Source organism: Hemitrygon akajei, chromosome 7 (genome assembly GCF_048418815.1).
Source record: "Hemitrygon akajei chromosome 7, sHemAka1.3, whole genome shotgun sequence".
NCBI classification, from domain to species: Eukaryota; Metazoa; Chordata; class Chondrichthyes; order Myliobatiformes; family Dasyatidae; genus Hemitrygon; species Hemitrygon akajei.
Genome location: NC_133130.1, coordinates 175,301,625 through 175,326,496, shown reverse-complemented (window position 1 = coordinate 175,326,496; position 24,872 = coordinate 175,301,625). Strand labels below are relative to the sequence as shown.

General features: G+C 45.0%; 1 protein-coding gene across 1 annotated transcript in view; it reads left to right on the top strand.

The window, feature by feature from the left end:
* Positions 1–24,872, top strand: part of garnl3 (GTPase activating Rap/RanGAP domain like 3) — a 357,427-nt gene that overhangs the window by 5,743 nt on the left and 326,812 nt on the right. The window contains 1 exon segment of the mRNA XM_073052650.1: positions 1,213–1,282. Within this exon segment, the coding sequence (XP_072908751.1) occupies positions 1,213–1,282 (70 nt within the window).

The following is a 24,872-nucleotide window of genomic DNA, read 5'->3' as shown; positions in this document are numbered from 1 at the left end:
ACTACTTATTTCATATATGTTATTGTAATTTATAGTTATTTTAAATTGCTCTGTACTGCTGCTGCAAAACCACAAATTTCACACTATCAAACCTGATTCTGATTCTGAAATAGTGCTTGTGTTCTGTTAGTTAAGAAGAAGGTAGGACCCACATTCAGCTTCTCACCAGGGAGCCAAAATCTCCAAAGTGCATACTCTTTTTTTTTTGTTACAACAATGGCACGCCAACAATGACTTTTCATCTCAAGTCCTTGGAGCCTTCAAATTTAATGAGAAGAATTTTACTAACTGAGCCTAGACTGTATCAAAACTTCATGAATTTTATGATGACTACTTCTGCCTTCCCGATAGGGCTTTTTGTCCCATATTGTCATGTGGAGTTGCCCTGCCGATGGGATTATTATGCCATGGTGCTTTTTAGGTTTTGTTTTTGAAATCTGTTTAGTGGTACCTCACAGAATTGGCCCTTCTAGCACTTTCTGCTATTCCACCCAGCAACCCCTGATTTAACCTTGGCCTATACGCAGGACAATTTTACAATGACCAATGAACCAAATGACCAGTATGGCTTTGAACCGTGGGAGGAAAATGGGGAGAACGTACCAACTCCTTACAGAGGATGCCGGGATTGAACTCTGCACTCTGATACCCTGGGCTGTAATGGCATCATGTTAACCACTACGCTGCCGTGGCGTCCTGATATCCTTAGCAACTTGCGTTGTGTCATAGCCTCCTGCAACGGACGGAGTGGCTGTCCTTCAGGTGCCTTGCAAAGCTGCAGGGAGTCTCCTTCTGGGAGGTTAATTAAAGGAAGATGGGAGGGGTGGGGTGTGGAATTAGTCGAGAGAGTTTATGTAACCATCAGTCAAATCAGATCTACTGCAGATTCCAGTCCTTAAGATAAGGTTCTGAAATGTAATTACCATTGAGTGGTATCCTTGAATCTTCTATCGATCTTATAATGACATAATATATAATTGAATGACTGGTTTCAATCTAAAGGCTTGTGCATTCCAGATAATTTCTTTTTTTTTTTGGGTTAATTGTGCTGCACTGGACAGTAACCAATGCTAGCTGCAGGAAGAGCCCACAGGTTCACAGACGCAATGGTGAGAGGGGAATGGCTGTGCCGTATCCTCTGGCCCTGAGCTATTTTCCTTGAGAGACCTTGCGGCATTGGGTACATTCACTGATGAAGCGTTTCTCTTCCAGCTCTGCCTCTGAAGACCTGGGTTGTCGGCGAGGGGAGTTCAGCAGGAAGCACTATGGTTCTGTGGAGCTGGTAAGTCCATGAGTTTTTACTGCAATGGGATGTTTGGTACCTGATATTTTTTTTTAAAAAAAGACCTGGTTGTGTTACGGCTTTTACACATCCCAGAGTGCTTCGCAGCCCAGTGATTCGAACAATTGTACATCATGAGCAGTAACGTGATCGTGCGCAGATGAGGTTTCTCAGAGATGTCCTTTGAGGAGTGAACATCATCCAGCACAACAGAAATATCTGGCTGTCTCGAAATAGAGCAGTGGGATCTTTAACGTTTACCTAACAGATAGTGCTGCACAAGTCTAGTTTTGCAGTGGTACATTACGATGTTGGACTTGTGTGTAAATGCCCTGAATTGGATTAAACCCATGACCTAGTATGAAGATTGAGTATTACCCAGGTAACCAAGGCACACAAGAACTGAATTTTTTTAGGAACATAATATGATGCATGATACTGTATTTGGGTAGATTTGGGAGTCCTTGTACAGGATTCCCTGAAGGTTAAGTCAATAATATGGAAGGAAAATGCAATGCTAGCATTCATCTGGAGAGGACTAGAATGGGAAAGCAAGGATGCAATGGTGAGGCTTCATATGGCAATAGTCAGACCACATTTGGAGAATTGTGAGCATTTTTAGGTCCTTCTTGTAAGAAATAATGTCGCGGTATTGGAGAGGGTCCGGAGAAGGTTCGCGAGAATGATCCCAGGAAAGAAAGGGTTAACGTATGAGAAACATTTGATGTCTCTGGGCCTGCACTTGCTGGGATTTAAAAGAATGAGGAGGGTCTATTTGAAATATATCCAACATTGAAAGGCCTAGATAGATTGGACGTGGTTAGGGTGTTTCTATAGTGAGAGAGTATAAGCGTCCCCCATCTGGGGTCCACAGATTCCTCAATTAATGGTAAGGTGTCTGTGGCACTTAAAAAAAAAGGTTGGGAACCCCTGGTGTAGGACCAGAGGGCACAGTATCAGAATGCAAAGAAGTTTCTTTGGAACAGAGATGAGGAGGAATTTCTTTATCCAGCGGGTGGTAAATTTGTGAAATCCATTGCCACAGATAAGTGTGGAGGCCAAGTCATTGGGTATATTTAAAGCAGAGGTTGATAGGTTCTTGCTGAGTAAGGGCATCAGTGGGGGAAGGAGGCAGGCAAATGGGTTTCAGGGGGATAATAATGGAATGGCTGAGAGGCCTAATTCTGCTCCTATGTCTTATGATCTCTTTATTTTGCATAGTTAGCTTTAAGAAACCTGAACCATTTAACCTTTCTCCGGTATTAATATTTATGCAATCTGGAAACAACAATGTCAAAATTAATCTTGTGCAAAATAGAGCAATCGTACAACAAAGGGTTTTCCTTTGCATGAACAGCTTTCTGTGGATGAGTAAACAATATAGATAATGATTTGGTGCCTGCTGCACGTGTCTGTAGATCTATCCTACTTAACTATGTTTTTAGGTTGAAAGGTTAGTAAGACTGTATAACTTATTCATTAATCCTTTCGTGGGGCATGGGATTGTTGGCAAGGTCAGAATTTATTGCCCATCCCTGGTTGTCCTTGAGTAGGTGGCTAGCCACATTAAGGAACAGCTGTAAACTGTGTGATGATGATGTAGGCTTTGTGATGATGGTGATGATGATGTAGACTGTGTGATGATGGTGGTGATGATGATGTAGACTGTGTGGTGATGATGATGATGACTGTGTGATGATGATGGTGATGATGATGACTGTGTGATGATGGTGATGATGCTGTAGACTGTGATGATGATGACTGTGATGATGGTGATGATGATGTAGACTCTGTGATGATGGTGCTGATGATGATGACTGTGTGATGATGGTCATGATGATGTAGACTGTGTGATGATGGTGATGATGATGATGTAGACTGTGTGATGATGGTGCTCCCTCGCTGTCATTGGGCAAGGAGTTCCACGATTGGAAGCCAGTGGTGCTAAAAGAGCAGTGATGTATTTGCAAAGTGGCATGTGTGACTTGAGGTTGATGGTGGGCTTCTGTGCCTAATGGCCTCCGCCTTCTGTGGGGTAGGGATCGGGTAACATTGTCATTTATAAATTTGTTTCCCATTGACCAGAAGCTGTGAGGGGGGAAAACGAGTGCAGTAAACTATTTGGCAAATCTGTTCATAACCCACACAGCAGCTGCATTTAAGCAGAGTGCAATATACTTTTCATGCAGTTCAATCTTATACAAGCCCGGGGATCTTTGTGTTTAATGTCCCTATCTTCTTAACCCTTTGCAACACGTGCAAAGTGCGGGAGGAGCTCAGTAGGTCAGGCAACATCTTTGGAGGGAAATGAACAGTCCATCAACAGCAGGAGTGGAAAGGAAGAGTGCAAAAAAGTAAGGGTGGGAGGGGGGAGTAGCGTGAGCCCATGTGTGATAAATGAATACAGGTGGAGGAGGAGAAAAGGGGGATTAATAAGATAAGCAAGGAGGTGATGGGTAGAAGAGGCTAGGTCGGATGAAGAAATCCGAGGATAGGACAGTAGACCTTTGGAAGAAATGGAAGGAGGTGGGGAACCAGAGGAAGGTGATGGACAGGTTGTGAGGGTGGGGGAAGAGAAAGAGAGGGGTAGCTGGGCTAGAGGGATGGGGCAAACACTGGGGGGAGGGGAGTAGTTACCTGAAGTTAGTGAGATCAAAGTTGATCACATTAGGTTGGAGACGACCAAGACAGAATATGAGGTGCTAACCCCCGTGCATCACTTCTTTCTGTGATATATGGGTGTTCGAAGGCACTCTAAACAGGCAACAATTCCAGGTTTGGAAAATGAGACTAAGTTAGAAACAGAGGAATTGAATGAATAAGGTGGCTGTTGTCTTGTAAATTAATTGAGTATCTTTCCTGCATTGGTGCTTATGGAATTGCAATCTCATGGCGCCAGTGACTCGGGTTCAATCCTGATTTCTGGTCCTGTTTGTGTGGAGTTTGCACGTTCTCCCTGTGACCCTGTTTGTTTCCTCCAGGTGCTCCATTTTCCTCCCACAGCCCAAAGGTGTGCAGCAGCTCTGTAAGCTTCTCCCAGGTGTGTTTGTGTGTGGTAGAATATGGAGTTGGTCTATTATAATCACAGGTACTGGAATACAGTGAAAAGCTTGGTTATACAGTGCACTGAGGTAGATCAAGGTAAAATAATAACAAAATGAGAAATGTGTTACAGCTACAGAGAAAGTTCAGCACAGGTGGGTAATTAGGTGCAAGATCATAATGAGGTAGACTGTGAGATCCAGAGCAGTACACACAAAATGCAGGAGGAACTCAGCAGGTCAGGCAGCATCTGTGGAAATGAATAACCAGTGGACGTTTCGGGCTGAGGTCCTTCTTCAGGACTAAGAAGGAAGAGGGAAGTGGCCAGAATAAAAAGGTGGGGGGAGGGGAAGGAGGATAGGTGAAGCCAGTTGGAAAGATAAAGGGCTGGAGAAGGAGGAGTCTGATAGGAGAGGAGAGTGGACAAGTGACCATTTTACCATATTAGGGAACCATTCAGTAGTCTTATAGCAGCGGGATAAAAACCGTCCTTGACTGTGGTGGTACGTGCTGTCAGGACTTTGTACCTTCTGCTCAATTGGAGAAGAGTAACGTCCTTGGTGGATGGAACTTTGATTATACTGCTTGCTTTACTGAAGCAGTGAGAAGCGCAGACAGAGTCTTTAGAAGGGTTTCTGGTTCCTGTGATGTGCTGAGCTGTGTCTGCAACTCTCTGTGCTTTTTTTTGCCATACCAAGTCATTATCCATCCAGGTGGATGCTTTCTATGTTAGTTGATGGGAAGGGGGAGAGAATGGTGTGGGATTAGTTGGTCAGCATAGGCGGGACTGGTCAAATGACCACTTCCTGTGCTGTTTGCTTTATCTCTAAGAATTAGATTCACATAAGTAATGAATCTGTTTCAGTAGCACTGTAAAATGTAGCCATAAAATCCATTGTTAACCAAATACTGATTAAGGGCAATGTACAGCATTGCTATTGGTTTATTATTGTCAGTGTACCGAGATACCATGAAAAGTTTTTGTAACTTTAAACTTACTTGGAAAATACAAGAGTCAGCTCTGTGCTAATTTCTGTGGGCATCCACAGGCCAAAAAGGTTTGAACGATGTGATGCTTTGTTCAGCGAGCATTGCTCCTGGTCAAAATGGGTTAGGGCAAATGAATACAAAGGCAAAAAAAAAGACCACCTCCTTGCTGAAGCCTTTTTAAGGCAGTTCCAAACCGGTCATGGAGAAATACACAATAACAGCATTGATGGAAAATAGTGATGGAGATTCACCTTCCAGGCCCAAAAGGCTTATTGCTGATCATAGCTATGTAGCACATTGGCTGCAAGGTTCAAGAAGCTTGTTGTTCAGGAAGTTAGACTTCTAATCTGCAGACTTTGCTCACCCTCTTGAAGAGAAACAATAGAGTTCACATTGGCTTAGTTGAACTATGACATAATCAAGACAAACAAAAGGGCCCAAGTTGGCCACCACTCGAAACGGTGATAATTGACAGCTAAACTCCTTCAAGAAGAGACTAAAGTGGTCAGGTAAACTAGTCCTTGAGGTGTCGGCTGACACAGTTTAGTTTCCCCAAAGCGAGAGTACTTCTGTATACCAATTACCAGATAGGGCTTAAAGTTTCTTGAATGAATCACTCAATATTATTAAAAATAGCATTAATCTCTGTGTTGAACAGAGTGCATTATCTGTGAATGTGTGGGTTGTATGGTGTTGATGTGCATTGCAGTGGTATGCTCAGTTGAAGCTTTAGTCTTCAATCTTCATTCATTCTCTCACCCTGCATAGTACCGTAGCCCAGTTTTCTGGCTGATGTCCAATGTCACATTAGCTATGGAATTCCATTCAAACCCTGGTACTTCATTTCTGGATTTCTTGTTAGTAAACTGAGACATTGCACAAGAGAATAAATTCATTCCTTTCCACATTTATTTAATAGAGGATTAATGCAAAATAATTAAAAGGAGCTAACTTTCTTTCCCCTGACATCATAATCTTTTGCTCTATTGTACCCACTGAGGTCAATGGGATCTCAAATTTGCGGAATCCAAGAAGAAGTTCTCCAGGGTAATCTTGGGAAATGATTTCTGAAATTACTGTGGAATCTAGGGTTGAGCAAAGTGAGGAGTTGAGCCTTCTCAATCTGTTGGTCTGATTCTGGACTATGGCTAGAGCTGCGATCTCCTAGCAGTAGCACTAATACTGTCTATGTGGAGTTTGCAGGCTTTCTCTGGTTCATCTCAAAATGTGTGCATGAAGATGCTGAAGGAGTTGGTTTCCTTTGTGTGCCCTAACTTTCCGTCCTATCCCAAAAACATGCAGGTTGAAGGGGGTTAATTGAACATTGTAAGTTACCCCTTTGGGTGGAGCAGTGGAGAAACATCTCTACCAAAGGAGGTGCCAGGTGCTCCATCCCTCCACTAGCCTGCAGGCCACCCTTGGACAATTTGTAGCTTAGCCTCCTGACCAGGATCACGTGAAGCCATGGGAGCAGTTGGTGTATATCACAAGTCCTGGTTATGTGACCACTGACCCCAGGCAGACAGTCTCTGAAGTGTATTGATAATGGCTGGGGTCACCGCCTTGTAAAGACACTGCCTGGAAGAAGGCAATGGCAAAGCACTTCTGTAGAAAGAATTGCCAAGAACAATCATGATCAAAAACCATAATCGCTGAAGTCGTACAATACAGCACAGAATGAATGAATGAATGAACTGAGGAGGTATTAGTAGAAATTGGGGAGGGGCTGATGGGACTGTGGGGCGAATAGACTACATGGAACCGCAGTGGGGGGATTGTAATTGTTTTGTGATCTCCGGTGAGTCAATGGGTTGAAATGGTCTCTGTTAATGCCATAAGGAAATGGAAAAACATCTGCAGTTGGTGGCATGTGTACTTAAATCCAGGATTTCTGTACTGAAACATCAATGATTCTGATTGGCCAGTAACTGCCAGCAAGCTCTAGTCTATGCCATTCATTGACTAGACTTGCACACAATGGGCAAAATGTTCAGGAGATACAAGGCACTGCAGTTGCTGAAATCTAGAACAAAAAAAGGCAAACTGCCAGAGGAACTCAGTGGGTCAAGCAGTGTAATGTTCTTTTACCCTGCTGTAAACTTCTAAAATTCCAAAATTAATAATTGACCTCAAGATTCATTATCTGTGCCTAATTCATTCCAAAATTAACTCACCATCTGACGCTGGTCTTTAAGTTAGAACCTGAACATCTTGAAATTAGTGCATTGCAGATGTTGAAAGAACTGTTACTTTTCTCTGTGACACGTTTAAAGGAAGCCAGTGTTTTATGCAGGCAAGATTCTGAGAGCAAAATGTATATTTTGCTAATTTGCAGTGTATGTTGTACTCCTGGAGGTGGTCTTGCATCCTTTATGTTCTTAAAATTGGGTAAGGGGCTGATAAAGAGGTAAGAAGTCATGATTGGATTGATTTTATCTCCAGTATCTGGTGTGGAAATGACCCATGCTCCTATTCTGTTTATTCTGTTGATGGAGCTCAAGTGACTTGAAATTTGTGCAAAAGTGAGATTTTTTTAAAAAGGAAATAGTAGCGCTTTACATTATGAGATGGAAGGTTTTGAACTTTATAGTGAAAGGATATTTCAGAAAATTGCCTATATCTGAATTAAATAATTTAAATTGAAACTTGCAGTAATTTTCTGCATGAATTCTCAGAACAAAACTTAACACATTTTTGCTCTTGATGCTTTCTTTTTGAGATTAACACATTTAGACTTGTATAAAAATATTAATAGCTCAAGAATGTATGGTAGAATGAAGATCAGAGAAAAGGAAAGGGGGGAGCCTTAGGTTTTTAAAAATAATTGAGTTTTCTATGAAGTTTTTGCAGTACTAAGCCCTTTTATTAAATGACACTTATTTTAGTATATTTTTTGAAGCTTTCTTTCCGACTCTATCAGTATTTTACTTAAAGTAGAAACAAAATATATGGTTTAAACAGAGAATTGGATTAATGTGTGTGGGTGTATAATTTTAACGGCTTTTGCAATACATTGCTGTTTTTGGATTTTCGCATCACCTTTGATTATTAGTCAACCATTGGTCTAGGATGTTGAGGAATTTTGGATGATGACTGTTTTCACTTGTAACACTAGGTTGTTACAAGTTGCCACAACCATCGGGCTCTTGAAAAAGGGATACCTACACTCACTTGCCCATCAAACGATGTGTTCCCACAACCAGTGATCTCACTTTAAGGACCCCTTTACCTTGCCCTTTTGTGTTCTTGCTGTTTGTTGCTATTTATTTATATTTGAATTTGTACAGTTTGTTGTCTTCTGCACTCTGGTTGATCTTTCACAGATCTTGTCATAGTTACTATTCTACAGAGTTTCTGAGTATGCCCGCAGGAAAAAGAATCTCAGGGTTGCACGAGGCCACATATTTGTACTTTGACACTAATATTTGCTTTGTGACACACAAAATGGTGGAGGAACTCAGCTGGTCAGGCTGAGCTGTATAAACACTTGCCGATTCAGGTTGAGACCCCTCATCAGGACTACATTTTCACTCAAGTAGTGGAGATTCTCGAAGTTCATGCCTGTGGATTTAATCTTTCCCAACTGGGTGTGAGGTGGACCCCTCATCTTACACCTTGGAAGAATAACGAGTTGTGCCGCACCCAGTACTTGAGGTTTTTACTGAATTAGAGTGATTAACTGGAAATGGCTGGTAGAGTTCCATCATGCAGCTCCAGTTAATTCTGATTATTGGAGATGATCTTGCCTGCTGGAGTTGGCATGTTCTCTAGGTGACCACTGTAGGCGAAAGAATAGTGGGGCTAGTAATGATTAAATAGCGAAGTGGATCGTGCTGTTGTGGTAGCAGGGAACCACAGACAAAGCCTAGAAGTAGAGACATGCAATGCAGCAGCGATAACACCCAAGATGCAGGAGTTACATTAATTATGTTATAGTGAAACATAACATTGTTGTAAGAGAAAGTTAGGCTTGCTGTTAGACAAAAGAGATTCTTCAGATGCTGGAAATTCTGAGTAGCACACACAAAAAGCTGGAGGAGCTCAGCAGGTCAGGCAGTAACTGGACTGATGAAGGGTTTCGGCCTGAAACGTCGACTCTTTATTCCTCCCCATGGATGCTATCTGACCTTCTGCGTTCCTGCAGCATGTGTGTTAGTGTAGATGATCATTTTATTTTGTAATCGGGGCCTCGTCTGTTAATTAACTCTTCCTGTCGCCGCCATTCAGTTATCAAAATGTAGTTTTACTGGTAATCTCTTCAACTGAGAACATGAAAGTTGTTCTAAATTCACGGTCAACTTTGACTAGTCTCCTGCTGAGCACCAGTCTGATAAGTAGCCTTTTTATTTTGAACACCAACTTAGTGTGATTTTTCAGTTTGTTCCTGCAGAGGCTATACAAGATTCTCCTGGGTGCTCCTCTGTCTTCCAGAGGAACCAGAGACATGAGGATTGGTAGGGTGATTGGCAAATGGAAAAGGTCCCTAGTCCATAGGTGAGTGGCGTAATCTGGGGGAATAGGCGGGTCGTTGATGGTTGTTGAGAGTGTGGGGAGGGGGAAATGAGATGGGATAGTGTAAGTGGTAGCTCGATAGTTGGTGTGTAAATGATGGGCTTGAGGGCTTTTTTTCTGCTCTCTTACTCCGAGTACGTTAATTTGTAATGTAGTCTGCTTGGACATCTCAAACAGCTACCGACATGTAATCAACACACACACGCAAAATGCTGGGGGAACTCAGCAGGCCAGGCAGCATCTATGGAAAAGAGTACAGTCACTGTTTAGGGCCGAGAATGTCAACTGTTTACTCTTTTCCATAGATGCTGCCTGGCCTGCTGAGTTCCCCCAGCATTTTGTGTGTGTTGCTTGGATTTCCAGCATCTGCAGATTTTCTCTTGTTAGCCGACATGCAATGTTCTGTTATCATAATGCTAATTTAACAGCCAGTCCTTTTGCTGATGCCCTTGTATTCATCTTCAACATTGTCATAATGTGACCATTTTTAATCTTTATTTATTTAAAGATACAGAGCCTAACGGGCCCTTTTTGCTCACTAGCCTAATTACAGGACAATTTACTATGACCAACTAAACTACTAACCAGTACGTCTTAGGACTGTGGGAGGAAACCAGAGCCCCTGGAGGAAACCCATGTGCACTCGGGAAGAACGTATAAGCTTTCTTACAGAGGATGCCGGAGTTGAACTCCAAACTCCAATGACTCGCAGTGTAATAGCATCACACTAACCGCTACACTACCTTGGCATCCCAAACGCGATGCCCCAAAAACTTTCCAATGATTTTCAAGCAGGGTTATATTAATATTCAGAGAGGTCTCCATATTAAACATTAATGGCTCTGCAGCTGCTCCTAGTCCAAGTAATTTGTGGAAAATCAATAAGTTAGTGTAGTCACATTTGAAGGTGCTTTCAAGCGCTTGTGTTTATTCAGGAGCTACTTTGTGCATCTCTGGAACATGGAAACTGGCAACGGAGTTGCAATCTCAAGACTTCCTGAGGGACCTTGTTCTGATTTGAGATTTGTTTTACTGATTTGTCACCTGGACGTAGAGCCAGAGGGCGAAATGCGGTATGTGGTTTTCGTGTCAGTGACCAGCACTGTCCAACAATTGTGCAGAGGGCAGCCCTCAAGTGTTGCTGCAAAATAACGCTTCCACAACCATTTACTGTATGGGGTGACCCGGCAGCGTAGTGGTTAGCACAACGCTTTACAGTACCAGCCACCCGGGTTCAATTCCCGCTGCTGCCTGTAAGGAGTTTGTACGTCCTCCCTGTGATATGCGTGGGTTTCCTCCAGATGCGCAGGTTTCCAAAGACGTACCGGTTGATAGGTTAATTGGGCATTGTGATTAAATCGGGGGTTGCTGTGCGGTGAGGCTCGGAGGGCCGGAGGGGCCCATTCCACGCTGTATCTCAATAAATAACTGAGAAAATCTGCAGATGCTGGAAATCCGAGCAATACACACAAAATGCTGGAGGAGCTCAGCAGGCCAGGCAGCATCCGTGGAAAAGAGTATAGTTGACTTTTCGGGGGAAAACCCTTCGGCAGGACTGGCGAAAAGTGTCTTTGGAATGTGGGAGGAAACCGAAACTCCTCGAGGAAATCCAGGTGGTCACGGGGGGCAACGTGCAAACTCCTCACTGACAGCAGCAGTAATTTCATCCCGATCAGTAATCAAATACGAAACTAAACTAATCGCTTCTGCTTACACAATGTCCATATCCTTACATTTCCTGAAATTGGAAAAGCAAACACAAAAAATGTGTCTAATTCACTGATGCAATGGTTAGTGACTGTGATCAGGCAAGAAGCGAGTCATCGGGTGTTGTAGCAACATTAAATCAAGTTAGACAGGGTGATGGCTTTGCAGTTGATGGGGGGGTGGGTGGGTTCGTTAACTCAGGAAGGCGTTCTATGTTCCCCTGGTATTTGTTTAAAGGATTCCATAATGAGTTGAATCAACCGAAGGAAGGATTTATCTTCTGTGGGGATCTGAAGATCTGTCAGTGGTTGAGCACTGGGCCTGGATGTCTGATAGTTGGTGTTGGAGATTTGAAGTTCGATTGGCAGCCCTCTCCATCTTGAGGAAGAAAAATCATTTGGTCTGACACGAAGTCAAGGAATTTGCAAACTCGTGCCATTGCCAAATGCTCTGGAAAGATTTACACATTGTTACATGAGGTGTAAATGAGTTATTAATATCATACTAATGTCCTAATCACTGCTCTGTTAAGTCTTTGGCTCTGCAGGGAAAGTGCTGGGCAGGAGGGGATGGAGGGAGGGGTGGTGATCTCGGCGAGGAATTGCCTTTAAGTGGCCATTTTGCCAGGGGATCAGACAACCGCTCAGAGCCTGCCCTGAGATTTCCATCATCAGGAGACTCCATGGAGATTTGAATTTGACCGGGGTCTCCCTTAAGCTGTGAGGAAGGAGGCGACAGATGGTGGAACAGTTCGCACGATGGACTGAATCCTTTCTCCAACTGCAGCTTGTCTGTTTACACAGACTGGTACGGGGAGGCAACGAGGCCAGCATTATCCAATCATCATCTTCCTGCCTTGATCCCCATTGCTCGGAGTTCCTCACGAACTGCAGTGCTTAATCTGGAGCCATTGGCTAATAATCCCAGAAAATTTGAGTCCAAATTCCATCTGGACGCTTTGAATGCCATGGTAGCTAGGATCTGTAGAGTGACTAGGAAGCTGTTGTCAAATCTCTACTGCATCTGGAAAACTGGACTCCTTCTGTCCTTGCCCACTCCCGGCGACACAACCAGTGGCCACTTTATTAGGTACACCACCTCATTAATGTAATTATCTGTGAATGATTGCTTCTGCACCCCCCCCCCCGCCCCACCCCATTCTAACCAGTTTTTACAGGAGCACCGGCGAGAGTGTTCTGACCAGCTGCATCTGTGTCTGGTATGGGAAGTGCAAGGCACCTGACCACAAAGCCCTACAAAGGATTACGAGGACTGCTGAGAGGATCGTTGGGGTCCCTCGTGCACCCATGGGAGATATTAATCAGGAGCACTCCATACACAGGGCCCTTAGCCTTGTCAGTGATCCCTCCCATCCGTCCAACAATTTCTTTGACCCACCCCCCCCACCATCCATCAGATGTTTGGTTGAGAACTGTTAGGATGGGAACCAGCTCCTTCCCCCAGGCTGTGAGACTCCTGAACTCCCTGCCACACTTGAGGTCTCATCGCTTATGAAGCACCAGTAACATTATAATGTTTACTTTTTGTGTCATAAATCCACCTTATCATTTGTTAATCTGTTTACAGCAATATTACTTTATATGCTGTGTCCGAGTTATATGTGCAACTTGGTCCAGAGGAACCTTGTTTTGTTTGGCAATATACATGTGTACAGTTGAATGACATTAAACTGAACTTGATCTTGATGTGGCAGTAACTCAATGCATAAGAACATGCAGACATGGTCAAGAGGTTCAGTTGTTGTTCAGACCAAACATCAGAATGGGGAAGGAATGTGATCTAAGTGACCTTGACTGTGGAATGATTGCTGGTGCCAGACAGGGTGATCTGAGTATCTTAGAAACTGCTGCTGCTCCTGGGATTGTCACACAAAACAGTCTCCAGAGTTTACAGGGAATGGCGTGGAAAAACAAAACAAAAAGCACCCAGAGAGCGGCAGATCTGTGGGTGAAAATGCTTTGTTAACGAGAGCGGTCAGAGGAGAGTGGCCAGACTGGTTCAGGCTGACAGGAGGCAACAGTAATGCAGTGTGCAGAAGAGCATCTCTGAACACACAACAGGAGGGACCTAATAAAGAGGCCACTGAGGGAATGTAACCCACACTAGCTCACTTTATCCTGTAGTTACATCAAAGCAGCTGCACGATTTTTGCATGTTTCTGGCGAGCTGTAGGCATGGACCCTCGTATCCCTCTGACCCCATGCCCATTCTAACTTTTTATTATTTCAGCAAAACTATTGATCCTTTTGTTTGGCTCAGAGTGAATGACGTCATACTTAACTGTATTGAGATCCAGCTGCCACACTTTCACCCACTCACTTAATCCATCAATGTTCCTGTAATCTTATGGGGTCTATAAACATTACCAGCCTCTAGCCATAAGAAAATTTGGATCAGATGCTTACGATTGTGTTTTCAAAGTTACTAATAAAATATATGGAGTGGTTGAGGGAACAGCTCTCGTCCTGTGGGAGATCTTGTTTCACTATCATCCGATTGGAGAACATATCCATTTTTTGGTACCCGTTGTCTTCTAACCATGTCAAGAGAAAGGTAATAAGTTGGTAGACAGAGTTCTGAGGGGGTGTGGTGGAAGTGAGAGCCCATGGGAAGTCAGACACTTGTTCTCTGCGAGCCCACTGGAGGCTCTGAGGCCCATCCTGGAATTAGAGGGGGCTGTGTGTGTGTGTGTGACTTCTTTTGCTGTTATTTTGTTTTTTTGTTACATTCCTTTGTTGTTATTGCTGCTTCTGCCCCCTTCCAATCCCGACGAAACGCCTCAGCCTGAGACATCGACTGTCCATTTCCCTCTGCAGATGCTGCCTGACCCGCTGAGTTCCTCCAGCAGTTTGTGTGCATTGCAGCAGCTTCACTGGCACGTACGATTAGACGCACGTTCACGAGAGAGGGCAGCACGGTAGCGTAGTGGCTAGCACAGCGCTTAACAGCACCAGCGACCTGGGTTCAGTTCCCACCACTGTCTGTACAGAGTTTGTCCCTTCTCCCCCTGACCACATAGAATTCCTCCGGGTGCTCTGGTTTCCTCCCACAGTCCAAAGACGTACTGGTTGGTAGGTTAATTGGTCATTGTAAATTGTGCCGTGATTAGGTCAGGGTTAAATTGGGGATTGCTGGGCAGCGTAGCTCGAAGGGCCAGTTCTATGCTCAATAAATAAAATAACACAAGATATTCAAAATTATACAAGGAAACACAATTAAGACCAAAAAAAAAGGTTTTAGTGCAAAGTGGTCATAATGTTGCTACAATGAGCTGGTGATTAAGTTTGGTTCAAGAACTGAATGGCTGAAGGGATGCAGCTGTTCTTGAACCTGGTGGTGTGGGACTTCAGGCTTCTGTACCTCCCGTTCGACAAGGCTGTGGGAAGATTGCTTGGGTTTGTGCTTTTATGTTGGGCCTAGATGACTCCAGACACTCAGGCCCAACATAAAAGCATAATTAGGTTGACCAGTTTCCCCTCAGTGTGGCCTAACTGCCCTCTGAAACAGAAGATGCAACCAGGAAACCAGTGATAAACACACAACGTCCAGCAGTTAGCACATTTACAGCCTGCACTTTAAGCAAATCCCTCCCTCCGACTGCCATAAAGGCCAGACCAAGACTTGGTGGAGCAGCTACGACTGAAGCAGATGGCTGCACCCAATGAAACAAGTGCAGAGGGCCCACAGCAGAATCTCAGCACAACTCGTCTGACTCATAATCTTCCCAACAGTCCTCAAAACGCCAACAGCTCAGTGCTGTTTATTTAAAACAGGTTAACAGATTGAGAAGGGAGACAGTTAGGCAAATGTGTTTTCACACAAGAAAAAAACTCCTTTCCATGGATATGGGGAGATGTTGAAACAGGAGCAGGTGTAAGTTTTGTAACTCTACCTCAGTCTCTTCCCATCACTTAATTCTGTTGTCTCCTAAACTTGATCAATTTCCTTTCTCTATAGATTTAGTCCTCTCTCAGAAATTAGTTAGTCCCTGAAATTCTCTGCCTCTGAGGATTATGGAGCACAGATACTCGGGTATATCCAAGATGGACGGAGATGAATAATTGAAAGAAGGATTGAGGAATGGGAAATTTGAAGAGATGATGAGGCAGCAAAGATCTGCCATGATGATATTGAATGACAGGGCATTCTTGAGGGGCCGAGTGGCCTACTATTCCTGATCGTATTTGCAGGTAGAGAATTCTAAAGTGTTTGGATAACTGAGGTTCAGTGTTTGCATTGGCTTATTTTTGACAAACGTGCTGAGGTACTGGCTGGCGGGGTGACGATGTGTCTCTAGCAAAGGAGGTGTATGGTGCTCCTTCCCACCGCTAGCCTGCAGGTCACCCTTGGGCAAGGTGTAGCACCTGTTTAGCCTCCCCAGTCAGGGTCACGTGAAGCTATGGGAGGAGGTGGTGGATGGTCGTATGAGCAGCTGGTGCATATCACAAGTCCTGGGTTATATATATCTCCCCCCCCTCTCTCTCCCCCCTCTCTCTCCCCCCTCTCTCTCCCCCCTCTCTCTCCCCCCTCCCTCTCCCTCCCTCTCCCTCCCTCTCCCTCTCTCCCCCCTCTCTCTCCCCCCTCTCTCTCCCCCCTCTCTCTCCCCCCTCTCTCTCCCCCCTCTCTCTCCCCCCTCTCTCTCCCCCCTCTCTCCTCCCCCCTCTCTCCCCCCCCCTCTCTCCCCCCCCTCTCTCCCCCCCCTCTCTCCCCCCCCTCTCTCCCCCCCCTCTCTCCCCCCCCTCTCTCCCCCCCCTCTCTCCCCCCCCTCTCCCCCCCCCTCTCTCCCCCCCCCTCTCCCCCCCCCTCTCTCCCCCCCCTCTCTCCCCCCCCTCTCTCCCCCCCCTCTCCCCCCCCCTCTCTCCCCCCCCCTCTCTCCCCCCCCCTCTCTCTCCCCCCTCTCTCTCCCCCCTCTCTCTCCCCCCTCTCTCTCCCCCCTCTCTCTCCCCCCTCTCTCTCCCCCCTCTCTCTCCCCCCTCTCTCTCCCCCCTCTCTCTCCCCCCTCTCCCTCCCCCCTCTCCCTCCCCCCTCTCCCCCCCCCTCCTCCCCCCCCCTCTCCTGTATTTGTCAATGTGGAGCAGAGAGCGAGCTTGTAACTCTGGGAGCAAAGGATGTTGCTCAAGGGTGGAGTGCTGCGGGAGGGGTGTGGGGCAAGTGGCAGAGGAGATGCCAGGGGCAGATACGCCCAGCCCTGACACATCCGACAAGGTCATTTGATTCCAAACAATTGGTTTATTGATCATTACAGAATGTCTCTCTGGGGCTTCTTCTCCCTCCCCTCTCCCTTCCCGTTCTCCCAACGATGATTCCCCTCTCCCTGCCCCCTTCCCACTCTCAGTCCACAATACAGACCCATATCAGAATCTGGATTATCATCACCCACGTATGTCATGAATTTTGGCTTTTTTTGCAGCAGTACAGTGCAATATATAAAATTACTATAGCATGGGCAAAAGTCCTAGGCTCCCTAGTTATATATACAGTATGTACCTAAGACTTTTGTACATCACTGTAATAACATCAAGGCAGTTAAAAAAAACATTGACGGTGGTTGAAAGGTCAGAGTTTGAGAGTTCATCTTTCAGTCTGCTCAAGATTCTGATGACAGTGAGATAGAAGCTGTCCCCGAGCCTGGTGTGATGTGCTCTCAAGCTTTTGTGCTTTCTGCTGATGGGAGAGGGGCGAAGGGAGAATGTCTAGGGTGGGATGGGGAGGTCTTTGATTATGTTGACTCTGTTCTTGAGGCAGCAGGAACTGTAGATGGAGTCGAGGCTGGTTTGGGTGTTGGATTGGGCTGTGTTCACAGCTCTTTAACTTCCTGCGGTCTTGCATAGAACGGCTGACCTACCAAACCATGATGCAACTGGATAGGATGCTTTTTATGGTGCATCACTGGTGAGTCTTCGGGGACCTGCTGAATTTCCTTGGCTTTCTCAGGAGAAGAGGCCTTGGTGTGCTTTCTCAACCACAGCTCCCCTGTGGCTAGAATAGGATAAATCGTTGGTGTTATTTATACCTGGGAACTTGAAGCTCTGATTTTTTTCAATGTTGCAACTTCCAAGAAAACAACTGTTGATGAACACAGCTGAGATGCAAGATCAGGTCCCAGAAACATCATAAATAAAAGTGTGGTGAAGACTCAGCAAATCGGGCAGCATCTGTGGAGTGTGAAACAAACTTTTCCTGGAAACTTATCCTTAACTGTTTCTCACCTTACAGATGGTACATGTGTCCATTTGATTCCAAACAATTGGTTCATTGATCATTACAGAATGTCTCTCTAGTGCTTCCCACTCTCTTCCCTCTCCTTTCCCCTTTTCCCAACCATGATTCCCCTCTCCCTGCCCCCTTTGCGCACTCAGTCCACGATAGAGACCCATATCGGAATCAGGTTTGTTATCACTCACATATATCATGAAATTAGATTTTTTACATGGCAACAGTACAGAGCAATATTTAAAATTACTGTACTGTGCAGAAGCCTTAGTTATCGATCCAGTATGTACTGTATTTATCACAGGTACATTGAAATATACAGTGAAATGCATTGTTTGTCTCCACACATTCTGGCTCAAACCTATCATGTCCACAGTGCCCAGCAGAACAACACAATCAGCAGTAGCAACAACAGAAAACAGCAATAGCAAAACAAGCTTCTTTCCAACCTTCCCACCCTCCTATTCACACTCCAATCCCAAGGTAGGCTACCTCCAGCCCTCAAGTCCTTGGTCCTGTACTCTGACTCACAGACATTGGGCCTTGAACCTCTAGTTCTTGGCCCAAACTCACAGACATCAGGCCTCTGACCCCCGAACAAGCTGACCCAGGGGCTTCGACCTTCGGGCACCTTACTTCCGGACTTGCTGACTGCGGCCTTCGACCTTCGTCTTTGCCCTCCGGACTTTGTTGACCTCTGGGAGTCAACCCCAGGATTCACGGATCGTGAGTTTGACCTTCGGGCCTCGAAGGTCGAGATGTGAATGTCACAGCCTGAGCTAGCATTTAATTGCTCATCTCTAGTTGCCCTTGAGAAAGTGGTGGTGAACCACTGCGCTCCTTGAGGTGGGCGTACAGAGTATTGCTAGGGAGATGGTTCTAGGATTTTCGCCTAGCAGCACTGAAGAAGCAACAGTATATTTCCAGGCTGGGATGGTGTGTGGCTTGGAGACCAGCATTCAGGTGCTGATGTTCCTCGTACTTGTCCACCTTGTTGGAAGAAGTAGTGGGTTTCGAAACTCCAAACCCTTCGGAATGAAGGCCAGTTCCTCATTTTCCCCTCTGCACCTTTTTGTGATAGAATCAGGTTCAAATTCAACATTTAAGAGGAGTTTGGACAAGTATATTGACGGGAGGGACGTGGAGGGTAATGGTCTAGGTGTAGGTTGATGGGATTGGGAAGAAAAAGATAGTTCAGTACAGACTAGAAGGGCCAAAGGGCCTGTTTCTGTGCTGTAGGGCTCGATGACTCTATGACATGTACAAGAACACATGAATCCAAACCCTACTCTGCTCTTGATCTTCCGAATGGTGTACAGTGGGCTCCCCATGTTGCGAGGTGTGTTGACACGAAGGACTCGGGTACAGCATAGAAGTGTGGCGGATAGCGCAGTGCTTTACAGCGTCAGTAGTCAGATCAGGTTTCAGTTCCCGCCACTGTCCTTAAGGAGTCTGTATGTTCTCCCCGTGACCGCGGGGGTTTCCTCCGGGTGCTCTGGTTTCCTCCAATATTCCAAAATAGTACAAATCAGGGTCAGTAAGTTGTGGGCATGCTGTGTTGGTGCAGGAAGTCTGATGATGCTGGCAGTTCGCCCCCAGCACGCCCTCGGACTGTGTTGGTCGATGATGCCAAGTATTTTCCTGGATTTTTTATGTATATGTGACAAATAAAGCTAATCTTTTAATCTTCAAGCGTTTGCAGCCTGGATTTGTATTTATTAGCACTTTCGACGTTATGGAAAGAGAATGCAGTGATGCCTCTGCACATCACTGATACCATGTATTATCATTGTCATTATGTGCTGTGTTGTATGATTGTTCTTGGCAAATTTTTCTACAGAAGTGGTTTGCCATTGCCAACCTTCTGGACGGTGTCTTTACAAGATGGGTGACCTCAGCCATTATCAATTCTCTTCAGAGATTGTCTGCCTGGTGTCAGTGGTCACATAACTAGGACTTGTCATGTGCCCCAGCTGCTCATACAACCATCCATCACGATACCCTGATACCCTAAGCAAGTGCTACACCTTGCCCAAGGGTGACCTGCAGGCTAGCGGAGGGTAGGGATGCCTTGCACCTCCTTTGTTTGTGATGTATTATAGGGGCAACATGACAGCATGGCCATGCCTAGCAACTCCAGCAACCCATGTTCAATCCCAGTCTCCAGTGCAGTCTCTTTGGAGTTTGCACATTCTCTGTACTCTCTCATACCTACAGAATATTGATCGGACTAGATAGAGTGGATGTGGAGAGGATGTTTCCTATAGTGGTAAAGTTTATGGTCAGAGAGCACAGCCTCAGAATGCAAGGATGTCCTTTTAGAACAGAGTTGAGGAGGAATTTCTTTGGCCAGAGGGTGGTGAATGTGTGGAAGTCATTGGCAGAGATGGCTGTGGAGACTGTCAATGGGTGTATTTAAAACCGAGGTTGATAGGTTCTCCATTGGTATGGGCATCAAGGGTAAGTGTCAGAGCGATACAGTGTGAAAACAGGCCTTTCAGCCCATCCAGTCTGTTACTCTGCCTCATCTCATCGACTGCACCTTGACTGCAGTTCTCCATATCTTTCTCATCCATGTACCTACCAAACTTCTCTTAAATGTTACAATTGAACCCACACCTGCTACGTCCGCTGGCAGCTCGTTCCACATTCTCACCACCCTCTGAGTGAAGAAATTCCCCTTCAGATTCTCGTTAAATATTTCACCTTTCACCCTTGACCTATGACCTCCAGTTCTAGTCTCATCCAACTTTAATGGAAAAGGCACGTTTGTATTTACCCTATCTATATTCCTCATAATTCTGTTCACCTCTGTCAAATCTCCCCTCATTGTCTTACATTTCACGAAACAAAATCCTAATCTATTCAACCTTTCCCTATATTATGGGAGAACGGGATTGAGAGAGAAAATAAATCAGCCGGGATGAAGTGGTGACGCGGACTTGCTGGGTTGGATGTCATAATTCTGTTCCAGTGCCTTATCGTCACTGTGACCAAGTGAATTTCTCTTAGCGCTCTGATTTCAAAGTTCAAAGTAAGTTTATTATCAAAGTGCATGTATGTCAACCATATACCAGCATGAGATTCATTCTTGTTCAGTCATTCACTGCAGATCAAAGAAATACAATGCATTCGATTTAAAAACTACTCACAGAGACTGACAACAACCAATGCGCAAAAGAAGGAAAACTGCAATTACAAACAAAAACAAATAAAAATATCAATACTGGGAATGAGTCATAGAGCCCTTGAAAGTGAGTCCATAGATTGTGAAATCAGTTCAGTTTTGCGGTGAGTGATGTTATCCACACTGGTTCAGGAGCCTGATGGTTGTAGGGTGATAACTGTTCCTGAACCTGGTGGTGTGGGACCTAAGTCTCCTGTAGCTCCTTCCTGATGGCAGCAGTGAGAAGAGAGCATGGCCTGGTTGGTGGGGGTCCCTGATGATGGATGCTGCTTTCTTATGGCAGTGATCCTTGTAGATGTATTCGATGGTGGGGAGGACGTTTCCTGGGATGGACTGGGCTGTATCCACCATTTTCTGTTGGTTTTTTGTGATGCAATCAATCAGGATTAATCAATCTCCTCTGTGCACCTATAGAGGTTTGTCAAGCTTTTAGATAACGCACTGAATCTCCGCAAACAAAAAAGAGAATGGATGCGTTGCCTTGCCTTCGTTGTAGCGGCACTTGCATGCTGGTCCCAGGACAAGTCCTCTGAAATGATAACATGAAGGAATTTGAAGTTACTGACTATCTCCAGCTCTGATCCCCTCTTGTTTCCTCCTCCTGAAGTCAATAATCAGCTCTTTGGTTTGATGCAGACATGATTAGTTGAATGACCTAAGTCTACTTCTAAGTTTTATGATCCTTGTGACTAATTCTGTCTCCCTGAGTGCCCTGGTGTCCACCCATATCTCAAAGGCATGTGGCTCGCTAGGTTAATTAGACACTGTAGACACCCTTGGGTTTATAGTAGGCACTGAGGAGAATTGATTTGAATGTGGGGAGACTGGGAGGATGTGATTGCTTTGAGCTAGCATGGATTTGATCATCTAAGTGATCTTCTCTGATGTAAGGCGGGTGTTCCCAATCTTTTTTATGCTATGGATCAATGACATTAAGCAATAGGTCCGTGGACTGCAGGTTGGGAACCCTCGATGTAAGGGAAACGTGAGACGCAACTTGTGCTGAGAAACCTGTTTTCTCAGCGCTGGTAAACTGGGATTGCGGCTCTAGCTATTCTCTGCTGAAGCGCGTGGGCTGTCAAAGGTGGATTAACCACACGACAATAATCTCTGGTAACGTCCACGTTAGAGATACACCAGATGTTCAGAACTACGAGCTGACTGATCCCTAATTCCAGAGGGTGAGATTTGATTTCTTTTCTTAGCCCCCATTGCTCCTTATGTCAGCCAGTGAGAATTTTTAAAAAAAACTTAAACCTGATCCCTGGCAGATTTGTGGAAGATTAAACTGACAGCACGTTCTTAATTAATTGCTTGATTTTTCTGTCTAAGTTGTGTAGGTGGCTTAGCATTTAAAATTCATGAATATGATTATGATTGATATCTTCTGGAGACCAGCAGTTTAGCGACATTATCCTAATAGAGTGAGCAAATCTATTTGACTGAGAATGCATTTGTGCATTCAGTGGCCACTTTATTAAGTACAGGAGGCAGCTACTAAAGTGGCCACTGAGTGTATGTTTGTGGTCTTCTGCTGCTGTAGCCGATCCACTTCAAGGTTCAACATGTGCATTCAGAGATATTCCTCTACTGTTGTATTGTGAACAAAGTCACTGAAGCTAGTGGATATAGAAGTGTGTTTTATTCAACAAAACCAAGCAACGAGCATCGTATTGAGACACTCTTGGAACAAAAGGCCTCCTGACCCAATGTTACATGACAAAGGTAACAGCAAGACAATTCTGTAGTTACAGTGTATCTACAATGCTTCCTTTGAATTACATACACTTTTCACACATTTCCCTCCTCGCACCCACACCTCAGACACCCAAAAGTAATGTTAGTCAGCATTGTCTGGTTTACTGTCAACTCCTGTCCACAGCGCCAGGAGAACTATTGTTCAGGGCTGCATTTTAAATTCAGTCTACAATCCACATTCACGTCTGAATGGTTGCTGTCGAAATTAATATTTGCTATATACCCTAACTCTAGCATACGCCCTAACACAGCACACCACTGTAGTAATTTGAGTCACCGTCACCTTCCTGTCAGCTTGAACCAGTCTGGCCATTCTCCTCTGACCTCTCTCATTAACGAGGTGTTTTCAGACACAGAACTGCCGCTCACTGGATGTTTGTTTTTGTTTTTCTGCACCATTTTCTGTAATGTGTGTGAGTGTGTGTGCGTGCGCGCGTAAATCCCAGGAGACCTGCAGTTTCTGAGATACTCAAACCATTCCGTCTTCACCAACAATTATTCCACGGTCAAAGTCACTTAGATCACACTTCTTCTCCACTCTGATGTTTGGTCTCAACAACAACTGAATGTCCTGACCATGTCTGCGTGCTTTTATGCATTGAGTTGCTGCCACATGATTGGCTGATTAGATATTTGCATTAATGAGCAGGTGTACCTAATAAAGTGGCCACTGAGTATATGTATTTTCTGCCATTTGATTTGATGGAAGTTTGCGCTCCGTCACGTCTGAGTTCCCAAAGCTCTATTTGGAGCTCTGTTGTCAGAAGAGATTACTGAGTGAAAGGATATTTGGGGTGGTATTGAGAACCCTGAGGGCAACACTGGGAGAACACAGAAACCATGATTAAGGAGCATAAGCTCCTCACAAAATCCCCCTCCATCCTCCTTCTCAGGAATCCTGGCTGCAGGGAGATGTTGATGCACTGGTGAAATGGGGTGAGCAATGGCAACATCTTCAGGCCCGAGTGGAAGTCTGCTGGAGGACTGTCCTGGGGTTAAAGCACGGCGTGGATAGGTGGAAGGGAGGAACAGGGCCTGTTTTGCTGTTGTTGGATTCTGTGTCGCTCTGCCAAGCTTTGTGTATATGCTATGTTGGCGGCAGAATGCGTGGTGACACTTGCAGGATCCTCGGGTGTGTTGGTTGTTTACGCAGAGACACTTTTCACTGTATGTTGCGATGTGTATGTGATGAACTTGACTGGTTGTTGTGTCTAGTGTGGTAGTGTAGTGGGTAGTGATTGTCGCTCTCACTTTCAGCTTTCGCTGCTGGCTAGCAGTCTTGCGAAAAGGAGAGCCGAATGTGTAAGTGTCTCCCTGCCACTACATGACCTCAGGTAGTGCCTCCTTGCTGGTGACACACGGAAACTGAACTCCTTTCAGACTGCAGTGGACGGGGAGGAGGTCTGGCTCCTGTACACGTAGCATAAAGGCTCACTGGTGTGTGGACACGCCCTGGTGCTCATGAACCATATCCCCAGCTATGGGTAAATAGCCACTTTGATCTCAAATCTCATGAACCATATCCCCAGCTATGGGTAAATAGCCACTTTGATCTCAAATCTCATGAACCATATCCCCAGCTATGGGTAAATAGCCACTTTGATCTCAAATCTCATGAACCATATCCCCAGCTATGGGTAAATAGCCACTTTGATCTCAAATCTCATGAACCATATCCCCAGCTATGGGTAAATAGCCACTTTGATCTCGAATCTTGAGTTTAATCGGCCGAATGTGGAGCGATACATAGATCATGGTCTGAATGAGTACTGAGGAACAGAAGGACCGTGCAGTACAGGCTCTTGAACCAAAGGGGATAACTTCACTCAACTTCACTTGCCCCATCATTGAAATGTTCCCACAACCTATGAACTCACTTTCAAAGACTCTTCATCTCATGTTCTTGATATATATTGCTTGCTTGTTTATTTATTTATTTGGTATTTACACGGTTTGTTGTCTTTTGCACACTGACTGCACATCCAAGTTGGTGTGTCCTTTCATTGATTCTGTTATGGATTTAGTGAGTATGTCCAGAAGAACATGAATCTTAGGGTTGTATAGGGTGACACACATGTACTTTGATAATACTTCTTCATCCAGGTCATTTATAAAATATATATATGGAGGGGAAGGGATTGGAAGTTTATAGGCCAAATG